Source organism: Pan paniscus, chromosome 8 (assembly GCF_029289425.2).
Source record: "Pan paniscus chromosome 8, NHGRI_mPanPan1-v2.0_pri, whole genome shotgun sequence".
In the NCBI taxonomy this organism is placed as follows: domain Eukaryota; kingdom Metazoa; phylum Chordata; class Mammalia; order Primates; family Hominidae; genus Pan; species Pan paniscus.
The window spans coordinates 106,416,550-106,436,701 of record NC_073257.2 but is presented as its reverse complement, the minus strand read 5'-3'; the positions used below and the strand labels follow the sequence as shown (position 1 = coordinate 106,436,701).

Sequence of the window (20,152 nt, the reverse complement as noted above, 5' to 3'; positions counted from 1 at the left end):
CTTGACCTCAGGTGATCCACCCGCCTCAGCCTCCCAAAGTGTTGGGATTACAGGCGTGAGCCACTGTGCCCAGCTGCATTTCAATTTTTATAGACAGGAAAGGGTCAAGGATCTGAGGGAATGTTACTTTTAGGGCTCTGACAGCCAAGTCACCATAAACACAGAAAAGTGTCCATGTGAAGCTGAAGCAAGCCCCCAGTAGGGACTGAAATAGAACTTACCTCATGTGGAAGGGAAGGAAAGTGGGAGATGACCACTAAGGCCCTCCAAATGAAAGCAGTCATATTCTAAATGAATTCCTGTATTTCCTATATATCTACCAAAATGATGTGTCTTAACATAATACTATGTAGTAATAGATACATTGCGTAAAATGCTCCCCCCTCTTTACTTAAGTAAACATAAAACTGTTTTTTTTTTAAGGTTTCTTGTATAGATTTTTGCCTAATTAAGGAAAAGAGAAGAACGAAGTGGGAAGGGAAGAAGAAGGAAAGCATGGAGGATAAATAGGTGGGAGAGAAAAGAGCCATAAAGTGAACAAAGGTTGTAGACTGAACATAAACATGGACTGGGAAATCAGGAATCCTGGTTTCAAATCCCAGCAGGCCACTAGCTAACTAAATTACCTTCTTTAGACAATGAGATTCCTCATCTAAAAAAATGAAGTGGGAGTAAGGGTTGCACCCAAGAACAAGATTCCATCCCAAACAAGCCACTTCCAAAGAGAGCCCTCACCTGGAGCTTCAGAGTTGAGAATAGCAACTATGCATTTAGGGGTAGGGTTGGATCTCTTGGGTTGGGTTGTGAGACAGGGGTAATTTCTGATTATTTTCACTGAGGATGGAGATTCTGCTCAAAATTACACTACCTAGCTAGAGCACAGTAAAAGGGAATCCATGAAAGCTACCTATTCAACCCAGTCTGAATGGTGTTCTTCATACCAGTGGCTAGGTATTATAGATTCAGAGATGAATGTCACAGTTCCTGCCTTTAAGGTGTTCACAATTCATTTAAGAAAAGCTGTGCCTCTCTGACTCTGCCCTTTCTTTCCCAAGAATGTCATATAAAGGAAGCACTGACTCCTAGAGTCTTGACATTCAGACCTGTATCAGGAAAAATGAGGCTTAGAGAAATTAACTTTAGGGCACCTGTTTTCTGACTTCAAATCCAGTGCTCTGACACATATGAATAATGTGGCCATATGAATGTCATCTAGCTATTAAGTTCTATTAGTTTATAAGTAAAAAAAATTTACAAATTAAATCAAAATTCCTGCCTACTTAAAACACATGGGAAATGAAAGAAAAAATAAAATTCCTGCCTACTGTTAATAATATGAAAGCCTCCTATAAATAACATTGTTGGCTGGGCGCAGTGGTTCACACCTGTAATCCCAGCACTTTGAGAGGCTGAGGCGGGTGGATCACCTGAGGTCAGGAGTTCAAGACCAGCCTGGCCAACATGGTGAAACCTGGTCTCTACCAAAAATACAAAAATTAGCCAGGCGTGGTGGCGGGTGCCTGTAATCCCAGCTACTTGGGAGGCTGAGGCAGGAGAATCACTTGAACCCAGGGGGGCAGAGGTTGCAGTGAGCCAAGATGGCACCACTTCACTCCAGCCTGGGCAAAAGAGGGAAACTCCATCTCAAAAAAACAAAAAAAATGTTCAGAAATTGCAATGTATATATATGCATCTGTCTTCAAACTTAATCCCCACTAGCCTGCACCCCACCTGCAGGTAAGGGACAGTTGTCTAAATCATCTCTATTCACAATGCATGGCAGAGAGCAAGAACTCAAGAGTATACTAGTTGAATTTGTTATCTCCAAAGCCCCTCCCAGATCTAAAATTGCCTGACATCTGACCTCAAAACGTGACCAAGATAGATATGACCAATAAACCCCCAAAGGCCACACAGTGTCACAAATTTATAAACCTAACTCACCTTGAGATCTTTTAGAATACTGCCAGTACAAGCTTTAAATATATTTTTGCAACTATATTACAAATACAGATCTCATTACTATATATATTGTCCTCAGTAACAAAAAATTAGGATTTTCCACTTTTGATTTAAGAAACTTTATATTTGTAAATTTATACAAGCAAAAAATAAGGAATAAACTAGAAAGAGGAATAAGAAATATCAATTATAATCAGAAAATTGTGCCTTTATGTCTACAATATGTACGCTAATTGTATAACCTGCTAAAACTTGAGCTAAGAATTTGCTTCTTTCACTTCTGGTTATAGTCAAGATCCCCGAAAAGGTAGAAAAACAAAGTAGGGAGAACTCTGTAAAGGAAAGTTTTACAAGTTGGGAATATTTTCCTATTTGCCTAGGGACTTAAGAAAAAAAAAGAAGAAGAAGAAGAAAAAGGCGTGTCAAAATCTAACTCAAGGAAAACTGCCTTTTTTTTTTGAGAGAAGTCTAGCTCTTATTCCCCAGGTTTCAGTGCAATGGCTCGATCTCAGCTCACAGCAACCTCCGCCTTCTGGGTTCAAACGATTCTCTTGCCTCTGCCTCCCAAGTAGCTGGGATTAAGTCGCCTGCCAACATGCCCGGCTAATTTTTGTATATTTTAGTAGAGACGGGGTTTCACCATGTTGGCCAGGCTGGTCTCGAACTCTGACCTCAGGTGATCCGCCCACCTCGGCCTCCCAAAGTGCTGGGATTACAGGACTGCTCTTACAGTAATGTGTATTAAGTATTTTCGGACTACTCTTATTTATCCCTATTAAATCAACAAACCCCCATCCTGAAATCTGCGAAGTCCAGCACCATAATTTAATTTCTTTCTTTTCTTTTCTTTTTTTTTTTTGAAAGACGGAGTTTCGCTCTTGTCCCCCAGGCTGGAGTGCAATGGCGCGATCTAGGTTCACTGCAACCTCTACCTCCCAGGTTCAAGTGATTCTCCTGCCTCAGCATCCCGAGTAGCTGGGATTACAAGCACCTGCCACCATGCCTGGCTAATTTTTGTATTTTTAGTAGAAACGGGGTTTCACCACATTGGCCAGGCTGATCTCGAACCCCTGACCTCAAATAGTCCGCCCGCCTCAGCCTCCCAAAGTGCTGGAATTACAGGCGTGAGCCACCGCGCCCGGCCCATAATTTAATTTCAAGAATATCCTGTCAAATCACAAATACAATACCATTTTTTAAAAAAACTAAAGTTATTGGGGAAAAAAAGGAGAGGCCTATCTGGGAGATTAGAGAAAAGGCTTTCCTTAGTAAAAGCGCTACTTTGGCTTAAAAAGTTGGGATAAAATTCTAAACACCAAACTGCATTTTAATAAAGACCACTGAAACAAACGATTAAACACTATGAAGCACAACCACTTCTAATTTCAAGAATTCCCAAACCACTTGAATGGATTTAGACGCTATGCAAGCACAGCAAATAAACAGCTCTACAAAATGACTTCCTTTTCTCTTTCACAACCACACCCGTACACACATACCGCCTCCCCCCACCCCCCAACAACCTAAATGTTTGTAGTAAAATTTTTAAAAATTGGGGACGGAGATGGTTATCTGCTTTTCCAGAAAAGGCAACTGCATATGTGGCACTAGCCAGCTGGCCCAACCTGACTGCTCAGAAGCCAGGTATGAATGGCAGGTACAGCCTCCCGCGGACAAGGCAACAGAAAGACTCGCTGTCCACAGAGCTCACAACTTCTCCTATAGAAACACAAAGCCGACCCAGTTCCTCTTCTTCCAGTGACAAATCAAAGCTAAGTCCTGACGCGTGTGGGGCTGGCACGGAAGCGGCCGACCAAGCTCTCCGCTCCGGCTCCGGCTCCGGCTCCGACTCCCACCCAGACCCCGGCTCCGGCCCCGGACCCGCCCCGAGTCCCATGCAGCCTGCGCTGTACCTGGTGAAGAAGTCCGCGAAGCCGCCACTCCGTCGAGCCCGGGCCGAAGCCCCCGCAGGACCCTGCTCCGCGGCGGGCAAGGGCACCGGCGGCCCCGCCGGGGGCAGGTGATCGCGGGCGCTCTGACCGCGGCTCACCTGGAACGTGTTCCGAGAGTTGAAGTGAATGTCAGAAAAGCCCAGGCGCGGCTCCGCACCCCCATTAGTCCTCTCGGCCGAGGTGGCAGGGGGCGCGCCCTCCTCGGGACCCCCGGCGCCGACTCCCCGCTGCTCTGAGTCCTCGCTACTGCTGCAGCTGCTGGCCGGGCTGTCCCCCGAGTCGCTGCCCGCGCCCTCGGGCTCCTGGGCGTCCGCGGCCACCAGGCAGCAGCTCCGCAGCGGGTCCTCAAGCGGAGAGGCCCAATCGGACGGGCTTCCCGCGCCGTCCGCGTCCTCGTCGCCAGGCCCCTCCAGGCGAAGGCGGCCGTAGGGGCGGCGGCGGCGCGACTCCCGGCCGCCGGCGCGCGCCAGCCCGCGAGCCTCTTCCAGATCGCGACAGTCCCGGCCCGGCAGAAAACCCGAGTCGCCGTTGGTCATGCCTTCGTGCCGCGGCGCGCGGCCATCAGCCACCTCCGCGCCGCGGTGTTTGCAGCCCGAGCCCAGCAGGCAGGCGTCCGATCGTGGGGCTGCCGAGGGCGGCGGGGCGCCGGCCTGGCCAGCGGGGAGCGGACAGTAGCAGAGCCCCGGCTCCAGCTGCTCCCCGGCCGCCGCGAGGTAACGCTGAAGGAGCTGCCGAGGCGGCGTCTCCTCCTCCTCGTCAGCCTCCTCCGGCGGCTCCACAGCGCCGACGCCTCCGCCAAAGCCGCCCGTGGCCCGGATTACCTTCCTGTCCTGGCCCACGGGGTCCGGCGCAGGCACCGGGAGCAACTTGGGGTTTCTTCCCGAGCAGGCTCCGGCATCCTCCGGACCCACCATCTGGGGGTGGGTGGCGGCCGCCCCAGGAGGCAAAGAAGGACTACAGGCGCAGGCTTGGCCAGAGAACAGCTCTGGGTGCTGGGGCCGCGGCGACAGCCGCCGCAACGTTCCCAGACCCACCCCTCCCACCCGCGGGGTCGGACAGTTGCTTGAGGGCGGGCACGCGCCAGGACTCGCGCACGCGCAAAAGTCGGACCCGTCAAGCCCCGACCTGGAGATTCCCCGAACCATAGAGACGGTAGCTAGAGAGACGCAGGCTGCCAATCTAGGATCCGCCATCTGGATGGTGGAAGCTGGTTGGCCCGCTCTAAGCGTGACAGTTCTTACCGAAGCGCGGGTATTGCTCGCTTAGCAAAAATTCACTTGATGTATTTCATTTATGGTAGTAAAATACTCCCATATTTGGGAGGTGTTAGCGTGGGTAAGTCCTTCCAGCTCTAATTGGTCACCAGTCGACTTTACGATTTTTACATCCTTCTCCGGCATCATTGCCACAGTTCAGGGCTTCATCACTTCATCCAGGAGGGTCAACACCCTCCCTTCTTCACTTCATCTAACACAAAAGAAAGATATCCTAAGTTATCTTGCTCACCTAGCACCATGTTTCATCACAGTCCTCTGTTTAAAAGATTATCACCGGCCGGGCGCGGTGGCTCACGCCTGTAATCCCAGCACTTTGGGAGGCCGAGGCGGGTGGATCACAAGGTCAGGAGATGGAGACCATCCTGGCTAACACGGTGAAACCCCGTCTCTACTAAAAATACAAAAAAATTAGCCGGACATGGTGGCGGGCGCTTGTAGTCCCAGCTACTCGGGAGGCTGAGGCAGGAGAATGGCGTGAACCCGGGAGGCGGAGCTTGCAGTGAACCGAGATCGCGCCACTGCACTCCAGCCTGGGCGACAGAGCGAGACTCCGTCTCAAACAACAAAAAAAGATTATCACCTAAGGAGGGAGAGGAAGTGGTCAGGCAGAGAGGAGCTATTGAAATAATTCCAGCACTCTGCGATAGTGGATTAAAATGGGATGATTGACCATTGAGTGGAAATGAAGTATATTTAAAGTAAAAGACGAAAGACTTGATAACTGATCAGAAGTGACAGAAGAGAGAGTAACCAATGATTACTACAAAGATATGAGACTGAAACTGATATGGTTTGAAGAAATAGAAAAGTGGATAGGAAAAAAACGATTAATAGGGGAAATACATCTGATAAAGTAAACGACTGAAAATATCCAGCATATAGAGTTCTAAAACTTGAGTTGGCTGGGCGCAGTGGCTCACGCCTATAATCCCAACACGTTGGGAGGCCGAGGCAGGTGGATCACCTGAGGTCAGGAGTTCGAGACCAGCCTTGCCAACATGGTGAAACCCAGTCTCTACTAAAAATACAAAAAATTAGCTGGGCATGGTGGTGGGCACCTGTAATCCCAGCTACTTGGGAGGCTGAGGCAGGAGAATCGCTTGAACCCGAGAGGCTGAAGTTGCAATGAGCCCAGATCGTACCACTGCACTCCAGCCTGGGCAACAAGAGTGAAACTGTTTCAAATAAATAAATAATAAAACTTGGGTTAGGGTTTAGGTTCAGAGACACAGATTAGGCGTCATCTGTATAATGCAAGTAGGTGGATGAATCATGAGTAACATTGCCTAGGAAGAAAGAATAATGATAAGGGTCGGGCACAGACCCAAATGTTTCATTATTTCAGGACAAAAAAGTTGTATTGCAAGAGATTGAAGAGGCATCAGTTGTGGATAAAACGAAGCAGAAAATATAGACCACTCATTCTATAAAAGTATATAGAATATAGACCACTCATTCATTCTAAAAGTATGTTAGTGAATGCAAGAACAGAAAATAGAAGTCGTAGAGGAGACATTATTGTCAAGCATTTAAAATTTATTTCATATAAAAATACCTATACATACAGATATAAGAGGGAATATAACCTTTATATAATAAAATGTCAATAAAATGGGCATGAATGTACCTAACACTCAATTTAAAAAAACATCAAGAGGCCAGGCGTGGTGGCTTACATCTGTAATCCCAGCACTTTGGGAGCCAGAGGCAGGCAGATCACTTGAGGTCAGGAGTTCAAGACCAGCCTGGCCAATATAGTGAAATCCCATCTCTACTAAAAATAAAAGCATAAAATAAAATAAAATTAGCCGGGCGTGGTGGTGGGCGCCTGTAATCCCAGCTACTCAGGAGGCTGAGGCAGGAGAATCGCTTGAACCCAGGAGGCGAAGTTTGCAGTGAGCCAGGATCGCACCACTGCACTCCAGCCTGGGCGACAGAGGGAGACTCTGTCTCAACAAAATAAAAACATCAAGTGTCTTCGAAAATAAGCGTTATTGAAGGCCCTAGGAAAGGACTAAGTGGCAAGGGCATAGTCAGCAATGCATTTATTATCAAGGTATTCCAGAAGGAAAAAATGACTTTCAGGACACGAGTGGAAAAAATATAAAAAGAGAGAAAATATTTGCAAATTGTATATCTGGTAAGAGTGCAGTATCCAGAATAAATAAAGAACTTGTATAAATCAACAACTGAAAAACAACCCAACTAAAAAAATGGGCAAGGGACTTGAATATACATTTCTCCTAAGAAACATATGTTAATGGAATATTAATAAGCATATGAAGTGATGCTCAACATCATTAGTCATTAAGGAAATGCAAATCAAAACTACAATGAGATAGCACTTCACGCTCACCAGGATGTCTATAATCAAAAAAATAGAAAACAAATGTTGAAAAGAATGTGGAAAAACTAGAACCTTCATACATTTCTGGTAGAAATGTAAAATGGTGCAGCTTCCATGAGAAACAGTTTGGTAGTTCCTCAATAAGTTAAACATAGAATTACTATATAAGCCAGCAATTTTACTCCTAGGTGTATACCCAAAAGAATTGAAAACAGGTGTTCAAACAAAAATGTTTTACATGGGTTGGGCACAGTGGCTCATGCCTGTAATCCCAGCACTTTGGAAGGCCGAGGCAGGCGGATCACCTGAGATCAGGAGTTCAACACCATTGTGGCCAACATGGTGAAACCCGATCTCTACTAAAAAAATACAAAGGCCGGGCGTAGTGTCTCATGCCTGTAATCCCAGCACTTTGGGAGGCCGAGGCGGGTGGATCACGAGGTCAGGAGATCGAGACCATTCTGGCTAACACGGTGAAACCCCATCTCTACTAAAAATACAAAAAATTAGCCGGGTGTCGTGGCGGGCACCTGTAGTCCCAGCTACTCAGGAGGCTGAGGCAGGAGAATGGCGTGAACTGGGGAGGCAGAGCTTGCAGTGAGCCGAGATCGCACCACTGCACTCCAGCCTGGGTGACAGAGCAAGACTCCGTCTCGAGGGAAAAAAAAAAAAATAGCCTGGCTCAGTGGTGCCCGTGCCTATAATCCCAGCTACTTGGGAGGCTGAGGCAGGGAGAATCGCTTGAACCTGGGAGGTGGAGCTTGCAGTGAGCTGAGATCACACCACTGCATGCCAGCCTGGGCGACAGAGCAAGACTGCATCTCAAAAAAAAAAAAAAAAAAGTTTTACATGAATGTTCACAGCAGCATTACCAATAATAACCAAAAGGTGGAAACAACCCAAATGTCCATCATCAGGGGAACTGATAAACAAAATATGGTATATCCATACAACCAAATATTACTCAGCCGTGAAAAAGAAAAGAAATACTGATTCATGCTACAAGGTGGATGAATGTGAAAAGCACTGTGGTGGTGTGTACCTGGATAGTCCCAGCTACTCGGGAGGCTGAGGTGGGAGGATCTCTTGATCCGAGAAGTTCCAGATCATAGTGAACTATGATTATGCCTGTGAATAGCTGCTGCATTCCAATCTGGGCAACATGGCAAGACCCCATCTCTTAAAAAAAAATAGATAACATATAATTCCATTCCTATGAAATATCCAGAATAGATAAATCCATAGAGACAGAAAGCAGATTGGTGATTATCAATGACTGAGGGAAAAGACAAATAGAGAGTGACTATCTAATGGATATAAAGGTTTTTGGGAGTATAAAATGAATTGAATGAAAATGAGGTGAACAGGCACGTATTTTGATACTAGATAGAGGTGATAGTTGTTCAACTCTGTGAATGTACTAAATGCCATTGAATTGTACACTTTAAAATGGTTAATTTTACATTAGGCAAATTTCACCTCAAGTGTAAAAAAGCAATATAGAAGATGTCTGGACAATTTTTATTTTTATGTACACATATTTTGATACTAGCTGGACAAGGTGGCACGTTCCTGTAATCCCAGCTACTCGGGAGGCTGAGAGGCACAAGAACCACTTGAACCTGGGAGGTGGAGGCTGCAGTGAGCTGAGATCATGAATAAGTTAGGAAATGTTTGACAGCAGAAAGAAAATTGTAAGATAAATTCTTTAGACAAAGGTTGAAAAGATAAAAGATTGAGATTAGACTCCTGCAGCTACCCTCATTTTTACCATCCTATTACAATCCTTATGTCCAGACATCTCGTATATTGTTTTTTTACACTTGAGGTGAAATTTGCATAATATAAAATTAACCATTTTAAAGTGTACAATTCAATGGCATTTAGTACATTCTGTTTTGTAAAGCACTGGAATGTACAATTTTTATAAGACTATGCGAATTGGTTTGCTACTGAAATCTTCAACTTCTGTAAATAGTTTAAATTCCACGCGTGCCTGGTAAAACCCCAGCTGGTAAGAGAGGGTGACTAGACTAAGGTTGCAGATTATAGTTAGATAACAAGTACTGAAAGGATGCCTACTGCAGATTAACTCAGCAGGGTGAGATATGTGTGGGAAATGAATGATAGTAAGATCACGAGGCAGCTGCTGTTTGGTAAGCCATAGTGGGACTGCCACAAACCAAGAGACAGATGAATGGTTAAAAATGCACACTGATCCGGCCGGGTGCAGTGGCTCATGCCTGTAATCCCAGCACTTTGGGAGGCCAAGGCAGGTGGATCACAAGGTCAAGAGATCAAGACCATCCTGGCCAACATGGTGAAACCCCCATCTCTACTGAAAATACAGAAAAATAGCTGGGTGTGCTGGTGCATGCCTGTAGACCCAGCCACTCGGGAGGCTAAGGCAGGAAAATCGATTGAACCCAGGAGGTGGAGGTTGCGGTGAGCCGAGATCGCGCCACTGCACTCCAGCCTGGCGACAGAGAGAGACTCCATTTCAAAAAAAAAAAAATGCTGATAGCAAAAAGTTTAAGAGTTAAAAACTAGAAATTACCTAAATAATCAATAATATGAAAACGTAGGAAAAACTAGGTATATCAATGAAACATTATGAATACAATTAAAATGACAGAATGCAGAAATATGGAGATGTTTTACAAAATAATAATAAAAAGTAGAGATACACAATTGCATACCATAATTACAATGATGTATGAAACTGCATATCTAGCTTGATAAAGATAAAAAAAGATAGACAGGAAAAGAAAATGATGGATTTTATATTTACACTTTTCCTTTCATAATTTAAATTTTTTAAAAAATTGTTTTGACTTTAGAGACTGAGTTTTGTTATGTTACCCAGGTTGGTCTGAACTCCTGGGCTCAAGCAAGCATTCTGGCTCAGCCTCCCAAATAGTTGGAATTAACAGGCAGGCATAACTGCACCTGGCTTGTCCTTTTGTGACATTTTAAAAATTGATGGTTGGGCCGGATGCTGTGGCTCACGCCTGTAATCCCAGCACTTTGGGAGGCTGAGGCGGGCGGATCGCCTGAGGTCAGGAGTTCGAGACTAGCCTGACCAATATAATGAAACCCCGTCTCTACAAAAAATACAAAACTTAGCGTGAGCCACTATGTCCGGCTGTTTGGTTTTTTTTAACCTAGTCTAATGGTATGATCTCTAAAGTTATGAGAAACCCGTATTGAAGAGTACTTATCAGAATCTTTTCCATGACTTTTCTTGAAGAAGAAGCAAATTTTAGACTGTAGCTATCTACTTTTGAGCAAGCAAATTTTGTTATTACTGTGGCATACAACAATTTAGAGCTAGGTGTGGTGGCTGACACCTGTAATCCCAGCAACTCAGGATATTGAGGCAAGAGGATCGCATAAGGCCAGGAGTTCAAGACCAGCTTGGGTAACATAGTGAGACACTTTCTCTACAAAAAATAAAAAAAAAAAAATCTTAGCCAGGCATGGTGGTGCATACCTGTAGTCCCAGCTACTCAGGAGGCTAAGGCAGGAGGATCCTTGAGCCCAGTAGTTCCAGGCTGCTGTAAACAATGATCATGCCACTGCACCCCAGCTTGGATGATAGGTCAAGACCCCAACTCTAATAATAATAAAAAAATTATAATCATCATAATTGATAACATATTCCAAGACACTTCAGAATTTTAGGAATCTCATACAATTTTGGAACACATATTAATAACATATTAATAAAAATATAACTCAAAGAAAGTTAAAAACTTTTTCTTATTTGACAATGCTTTTCATATGATTTTAACATACTGATGGCAGCGGCCACTCCAAACAACCTGCCACTGCCATCACGCCGGCTGCAGGAGGGAGGCTCAGCCAGGGCTGCATGCTCCATGGAGCCCGCAGGAGTTGGGGACAAGTGGGAGCCCCACCCCTTCTAAGCTGGGGTGGGAGCAGCTCCCTGGGTGCCCGCTGCGGCCACCAAAACCGCTGCTGCAGACCCAGCCTCCTGCTCCACAACTCAAGTTATGGCTGCAGATCAGAGCCTCTCTGTGCTCTTGGCCAGGAGCAGGCAAGAACCCTGCCCTACCCGGCAGAGCTGCAGCCACCCAAACCACAGCTGCAGACTCAGGCATCCCTGCACTCTTGGGAGCATGAGAAGGTCCCCCTATCCTCCCAGACTCCGAAGTGCCTGCTCCCAGAGTGCACTAGGAGCAAAGTGGGGCAGAGCCTGGGTGCCATAAACAGCAGCAGGAGGCAGACAGATTTTCTGAGCAGAAATGGGGAAGGGTCCTGGTGTGGCCCCACCTTAAGGCAAGGGAGGGCCTGAAGGCTGGGGCCTGGGCTGCTAGTCCCACGGACAGGAGCAGGAACTTGTGGTGCTTTTTCCCAGCCTTCCCATGGCCACCCATGGACCAATTGGTGAGCACTTCCTCCCCTCTGAGGCCCATAAAACCCCCCAACTCGGCTGGCCGCAGTGGCTCACGCCTGTAATCCCAGCACTTTGGGAGGCCAGGACGGGCCGATCATGAGGTCAGGAGTTTGAGACCAGCCTGGCCAACGTGGTGAAACCCTGTCTCTACTGAAAATACAAAAATTAGCTGGGCACAGTGGCATGTGCCTGTAGTCCCAGCTGCTCAGGAGGCTGAGGCAGAAGAATCACTTGAACCTGGGAGGCGGAGGTTGCAGTGAGCCAAGATCGTGCCACTGCACTCCAGCCTGGGCGACAGAGTTAGACTCCATCTCAAAAAAAAAAAAAAAAGCCTCCAGGTCAGCCAGAGCCGAGCAGGTTACAAGATGACCAGCTTCAGAGAGGACTTACCCTCTTGGAACGACCTGCCTGCAGAGAGGAGCCACCCTCTCTAGGACGCCTCTTTGCTGAGAGCTGCAGAGATGACGGGGCGACCTGCTGGCAGAGAGAAGACACCCACTGCAGGGCCTCCTCTCTGCTGAGAGCTGAACACTCAATGGGACGACCCGTCTACAGAGAGGGGCAACCCACTGTGGGTCTCTTCCGAGCTGTTCTAACACTCCAAATAAAGCTCCTCTTCATCGTGTTCACCCTTCACTTGTCTGCATGACTCATTCTTCCTGCACACAAGACAAGAACTTGGGCAAAGGTGCCACCAGCCACAGAGGTTTCCAGCCAGGGAAGAGACACCCCAAATATCCCGTAACAATACCAAATAAGTCAAATATGTCTCTCTTGGACTTCCAGGGTCCCTAATATCTAAAAATATCTAACCTGAGGTCAAAAAGACCTAATTTAGAATTAGAAATTTCATTTTGAAAAGTTTGTTAAATAACAAAGGTCTAAAACACTTCATATCACAAAAATAGGATCACAGATCACTGTGAAAAGAAATCATTCATTTATCCAAAGTGGTCAAAGATTCTAAAAAGCAAAATCCTTTTTCTGTGTTAGAGAAAAGACTCAGTTTTCTAAACAATAAAAAGATCTAATAAAGACTGCATGAGACAGGCTGCATGCGGTGACTCACGCCTGTAATCTTAGCACTTTGGGAGGCCAAGGTGGGCAGATCACCTGAGGTTGAGAGTTCGAGACCAGCCTTACCAACATGGAGAAAATCCGTCTCTACTAAAAATACAAAAAATTAGTCAGGCATGGTGGCGCATGCCTGTAATCCCAGCTATTCAGGAGGCTGAGGCAGGAGAATCTCTTGAACGCAGGAGGCAGAGGTTGCAGTGAGCCAAGATCATGCCATTGCACGCCAGCCTGGGCAACAAAAGTGAAACTCCATCTCAAAAGAAAAGAAAAAGAAAAAAGACTGCATGAGACAAACTGAATCTATCTTTTCCTCTCCCGCCTCTTTTTTTTGTAGTTTACTCAAATGTTGAATAAAAATATTTTACTATCTCTTACTAATATTACATCAAAATCTTTCTTTTGTTTTTGTTGTTTTTTGTTTTTTGAGACAGGGTCTCACTCTGTCACCTAGGCTACAGTGCAGTGGCATAATCTCAGCCCACTACAGCCTTGACCTCCCAGACTCAGGCAATCCTCCCACCTCAGCCTCCTAAGTAACTGGGACTACAGGCATGTGCCACCATGCCTGATTAATTTTTGTGGTTTTTTTTTTTTGTAGAGATGGGATTTTGCCATGCTGCCAAAGCTGGTCTCAAACTCCTGAACTCAAGAAATCCTCCTGCATCAGCCTTCCAAAGTGCTGGGATTACAGATGTGAGCCACTGTGGCCAGCCACAAATTTCATTTAAAAGAGAAAACCAAATTTTATCTTTGTATCAGTGTATTATTACTGTTAAAGTAAATTTTAATAAAATCTTTTTTTTTTTTAACATACAGTCTTGCTCCATTGCCATGCTAGAATGCAATGGCATGATTACAGTTCACGGCAGCCTCAACCTCCCAGGCTCAAGTGATCCTCCCACCTCAGCCTCCTGGGACCACAGATGTGCTGGGACCACAGATATGTGCCACTATACCTGGCTAATTTTTTCACTTTTTTGTAGAGATAGGGTCTCACTATGTTGCCCAGGCTAATATCAAACTCCTGTGTTCAAAAGATCCTATCACTTCAGCCTCCCAAAGTGCTAGGCATGACACCACTCCTGGCCTAATAAATGTGAACAGATTTATCTACTCTTAATCAGTTTTGACCACACAAAATAAGATTTTTATAAACCTTTATAATCTCTTATGATTAAAAAAAGATGTCCCAACTTTTTATATCTACTTTCATTATTATTTAAATTTCAAACAACTTTTTAAACTTCTAAAATAGAAAAAATTACTTTTTCTTTAACAGAAACTATACTTTTATATCTTTATAAGCTCACAGACAAATTAAGTATATATTTAAAACATCACAGAGGCAACAGTTTTATCTTCTTAAAACATCTAGTAGAGACAGCACTGACTTATCAATAGACCCAGAAAAAATGTTTAAATTTTGAAGATGTTTTTATTTTACTTTATTAGAAATTTTAAAATTAGCCATATTTACTAAAGAGTATTGAATTCATGTTAACTTGAATAGCACTTGGACTTATTTAATTTATGAGTATTTATTTATAAGCCAATTTAATATTATACAAACAGACATATATACATGTACACATGTACACAAATATATAGATAGACACAAATAAAGACTTTATAGCTTTAATTTTTTAATTTTAGCCATGAGACAGGTAAAGCTCACTAGTTTAAAAGGACAGTTGGATTCAAACTGTGCTTTTGTAAATAGAAAAGGTCTTGCTAAAGACGTCACTGAGTTTTAGAGAAAATGGGGTAGCAAATTTACATCTCAAAGTACAGATGTAACAGGACAAGCTGCAGACAAAACCCCTCAGACACCAAGTTAAAGAAGGAAGGGCTTTATTCAGCCGGGAGCTTCGGCAAGACTCACGTCTCCAACAACCGAGCTCCCTGGGTGAGCAATTCCTGTCCCTTTTAAGGGCTCACAACTTTAAGGGGGTCCACGTGAGAGGGTCGTGATTGATTGAGCAAGCAGGGGGTACATGACTGGGGGCTGCATGCACCTGTAATTAGAATGGAACAGAATAGGATAGGGATTTTCACAGTGCTTTTCTTACAATGTCTGCAATCTATAGACAACATAACCGATTAGGTCAGGGGTCAATCTTTAACTACCAGGCCCAGGGTGTGGCGCCGGGCTGTCTGCTTGTGGATTTCATTTCTGCCTTTTAGTTTTTACTTCTTTCTTTGGAGGCTGAAGTTGGGCATGAGACGATATGAGGGGTGGTCTCCTCCCTTATTCCCCTCCTTTGAGAATCTCACTCAATAGTAGGAGTTCTTACTTTCCTTCTCACTACCCATGTCTTCTTGCAAGACAGATGGATAGTGATTCATATAGTACACTTGTGCTGAAGCATTTTGGTGAACTAAGGTAGCGATGAAGCTTTTTATCATTTGAAGAAGTACAGGTAGCAAACAAGGGAGCAGTAAGCAGGTTCCTATTACTATTATAACTCCTATTATAAGAGTTTTAAATCTTTTTAGCACTGGGAACCATTTTCCAAACATGGCCCCAGCATCCATGCCACACTTGCACAGGCACATGTGCCAGTTTTGTCATATTTCTAACCATGTCTTCAACTACTTGCCCTTGATCATCTATGTGTAGACAGCAATTAGTAAGGTCAAATTTTCTACAGACCTCTCCTTCAGCTGCTAGCAAGTAGTTGAGAGCCAATCTATTTTGATAGATAGTATTTCTCATCTGAGTTTCTTGCCAGGCCAGAATAGTCAAGGCTCTGCCTGTCTTATTAGTGATTATTTCTGAGACAGCTTGTAACCGTTATGATTTGGTTGAGCATGTAAATGGGGGTTGGGTATCCCCACAAGCTGTCTTGTGCCCAAGTACCAGGCCCATAATTTGTATGATTCTCTCAGGGGGCCATTCATCATCTTTTTAATTTTCTATAGCTGTGCTTCTCTTTTTGTGGGAAGCACAGAGAGGGAAGCCCAGGAATTAGCCTGTCTTTATGGGCAGTAGGAAGAAGGATGGTTTAATAGTGCCAATAACACAACTACCTGCCCACTGGTCAGGTAATTTGGTGTAAGCTCTATGTCCACATATCCAGTATAATCCAGTGGGGGCTGTCTAGTCCCAGTGGGACTCCGGGTGGGTTCACACAGTTTGCAACTTTGGGAATTTGCTAAATGGATTTTTCTTAGTGTAGTTTGAACTCCACTAGGTGGCTGTTTTTGTAGTATTTTGCCCAAGACAGCTGAGTCTTCCCACAAGAAGGGTAAAGTCCTTCCTCACTCTTGCTATACAGTATTTTCTAATGATTGAGGCTTTTAGGACCCAGAAGTTATTAGGGTGATTCTTTTGAGCCGGGAATTCATTAGGAACTGGGTCTATAGGTATTAACTCTCGGGCTTCCCATGGCCATTGATCTCCCATTACAGTTCCTCCACATACATAACATGAAGTGACATTGAGAGACTGGGCTACATGCTCAGCTAATTGCAAAAACAAATTTCTTGTTTTTCCTGGAATTTCTGGTACTGGCACGTTCAGTTTATCATAGAAGGTTTGAAATACTGGCTCAGGAGAGCGTTTATAAACTTCTCCTCAAACCATGATACTTACTCAATGATCCAGTCCAGCCCTATTGATTCCCAGGGTTACACGCTCCCCTTTTTTTCAGCGAGGATCAAGGAGATTGGTTATTACTAGTTCTAAGGGGTTACACTGACCACTGGTACAGGAAGGGCCACTTTTCCCTTTCTGAAGGTGGACAGAATACATTTTATTTTTTATCCAAGTAGCCTGAATGACACAAGACCAGTATCCACATTCATTTCCACACAGTTCTAATTCACGACAAATGTACTTATTTTCTGCCATATAGCCTCTTTCCTAATTAAAAGAACCACATCCTATTCCTAACTTATTATTATTAATGACAGCACAGGCATCAAACTTCAAGGTGATTTGTTTGGGCACCCCTTTTTCTTTTGTTTTGGCTAACACTTTACTCATATCATTTATAAGCCACCACCAGTCCTCAGTCCTTAATCTTATTTCAAAAACTGTGGTCATGGGAGGCTCAGATGAGTCATAACACACATCAGGTTGGTCACTTCCTGGGCTACATACTTCGCATAGAATAGCATTATACAAACAAGTTTTTTTTAGAGTCCTGGTACAATCATAATAATCATAAAATAATAGGACTGTAGCAACTTTTTGTCCTATCTCAGTGACTTGATGTATACACTGGAAACAGTCCTCAGTCTGAGGAAGGTCAGTTAAAGTACTTACTGTACAAGTCCAAATTTTAAGGAAAATGAGTCCTGCGATGAGTTTTCTCATGCTTCGGCCATGCATGGACCCAGTCAGCTTCTGGGTGTGACTGGAGCAGGGCTTGTCATCTTCTTCACAGTCACTTTGCAGGGGTTGACAAAGCTGCTCCCGTCCATGTACCGCTCACAGTCTACTGATGTTCAAGGATGGTTTCAGAGGTTGGGCCTGCTAGAATAAACTGAGTCCAACATCTCTACACAGTTATGTTCAACTGGGCTCTCTGATACCGGGAACAAGGTGGTAGGGTTTAGGGTGTTGTAAACTTCAATGATTATGTGGAGATTTTCACAGAGCAAGCTTTGGTACTTGGTTAATCTAGCATTTGTTAACCAATGATGTCCTTTGGTAGTCAAAGTTACTACAGCGTGGGGGGGGCTTTATAGTCAGGTTTTGCCCAAGGGTTAGTTTTTCTGCTTCTTGTGCTAACAGGGCTGTTGCTGCCAGGGCCCTTTGACATGGGGGCCAGCCTTTGGAAACCCCATCTAGTTGTTTTGAGCGATAGGACACTGGCCTTGGCCAGGGCCCCACAGTCTGGGTTAAAACTCCAACTGCCATTTTTTCCTCTTTCTGACACATAGGGTATAAAGAGTTTTGTCAGGTCAGGTAGCCCCAGGGCTGGGGCCGACATGAGTTTTTCTTTTAACTTATGAAAAGCTCATTGCTATTGGTTGTAATAGATGTAGTTTATCCAATTCACATTTTTATTAACTGTTACATACCAAAATATTGACTCAAATCCTGCAGCTATTTGATTTCAAGCTTTAAATTGATCTGGTGGTCATCCTGGGACTCCAGTTGCATCTAAATGGACATGAGAGTTGAAAGACCCATAAGGGGCTTTTCTCGCTTTACAATGTCTTATTTTTCCTCCCTCTGGTTGATGAAATGCCAGGGTGAAAGGGATAGCCAATTGGACTAAAATACAAGTGCCATTCCAGTTATTCAGCAGAGTGCCAGTAAAGGTCTACCACGATACCACCACACATCCGCTCGGGGATGAACAAGGGCTGACTGATTGATAAGCTCTTGAAAATTTTTAAGCTCACTGCATCCCTTCAGGTCTCCTAGGAATGCTAAGTTTCCTCTCTGTCGTGAGAGACACGAAGTGAACTTAGTGTTGGGAAACGGAGGCTGGATGGCCCTCGGGGGCTGACCCACAGGGTGCCGAACTTTGGGATATAGCAGAGAGAGCTTGGCACAACTTATTACTCCAGGCTGTAGAATCCTGGAAAAGAGCTACCATGCAGCCCACGCCTGGTTGACTGGAGGACCACCTTAGTGGAAAGGGGACAATCTGGGTGTCTGGTCTGCCATGTCCACAAGCATAACAATTGCTTTTGTTTAGCGTTCAGATGGAATATTTGATCCATTCCAACCAGGCATTTGCATCTTGGTATGCTGTCTTAATTGCCAAAGTTTGTTTTAAGTCTTTAACTTCTATGATCCTCTAGTAAAATAAATGTATGATTTTGGGAAATTACAAAAACCTGTTGGGGCTGTCCATCCTTGCTCTTTAGTGGTCCACAGAATGTTGGACCAACTACAGCATAAAAGCTCTACACTGGGGAGCAAGACTCCTGGTTGACACTGGAGACTTTATCGAAATTTCCCAGGATTAAATGGTCCTAATTTACTAATGCCCAGTCTGAGGAGAGTCAGGAGGGACAGAGGTACTTTTCTGAAGTAGAGAGCTGTCTTTGACTTGGCAAGTCCCCACAGAGTATAACAAGGCAAGCATTAAATGCAATACTTTGAGGCGAAATTGACTTGGTTATGTTAATAACCAGATGGTCAGCAATAGAGCGAGGAAAGAAGAAAGAGTAATAGAATAGATGAAAGAGTTAAATTTTTCTTAGCTTTAGTTTGGTAGGGTTTTCCCCTGGGACTGTGGCCCATGACTCTGGAGAGGGTGGCGCTTTGACTCGGGTGTGATGAGTCCATCCCTTTTCTGCTGTATGAACAGCAGTCTCAGTGGTTAGCAGCACAAGGTAGGATCCTTCCTAGGCTGGCTCGAGTTTTTCTTCTTTCCACCCTTTGATAAGAAGGTGATCTTCAGGCTGGTGCTGGTTTACTGGAAATTCTAGGGGTGGTACCTGTGCTAAAAGACTTTTAGTTTTGAGGGAAAAGAAAGTGGAAGATAAACCAAGTGTATAATTTTTAAGAAATTGACTTTTTGTTTTAAATATGGGGACATCAACAGTGGACTTTATAGTCTTTGGTGCCTTCTTACTGAGAAATTTCCTTTAGCATCTATTTTTATTAGTTTTTAGACCAAAGAAAGCCAAATACCATTTTATATTTAATAATGCTCTTGTATGATTTTTATACCAGAGAAGCTAAATTTCACCTTTATATTAGTGTGCTATTAATATTAAACTTAGTTTCTTTTTCTTTTTTTTGTTGGGACAGGGTCTCACTCTGTCACTCAGGCTGGAGTGCAGTGGCCGATCTTGGCTCACTGCAAGCTCTGCCTCCTGGGTTCAAGCCATTCTCCTGCCTCAGCCTCCCGAGTAGCTGGGACTACAGGTACCTGCCACCACGCCCAGCTATTTTTTTGTATTTTTAGTAGAGACAGGGTTTCACTGTGTTAGCCAGGATGGTCTCAATCTCCTGACCTCATGATCCGCCCGCCTCGGCCTCCCAAGGTGCTGTGATTACAGGTGTGAGCCACGGCGCCCAGCCTAAACTTAGTTTTAATAAAACTTTGTATACATATTTATTCAATTTTTATGTTGGATCATAAGGTAAGATTTTTATAGACTCTTTTTAACTTTTTATAATCTTTGTTGAAGAGCAGGTTAGTGC

The 20,152-nt window shown here is 44.4% G+C and overlaps 1 protein-coding gene across 3 annotated transcripts in view; it reads right to left on the bottom strand.

Moving 5' to 3' along the window:
- TBC1D12 (TBC1 domain family member 12) overlaps nt 1–8,699 on the bottom strand; it is a 136,283-nt gene extending 127,584 nt beyond the window's left edge. Inside the window, exon 1 of one of the 3 annotated variants that reach the window (XM_034931130.3) lies at nt 3,876–8,699. In XM_034931130.3, coding sequence (XP_034787021.1) covers nt 3,876–5,107 — 1,232 coding nt within the window. In that variant the 5' untranslated portion in view covers nt 5,108–8,699. The remainder of the gene's footprint in view (nt 1–3,875) is intronic. The other 2 variants (XM_024930489.4, XM_055093163.2) reach the window with 2 other exon arrangements.
- Between the last annotated feature and the right edge of the window lie 11,453 nt (nt 8,700–20,152).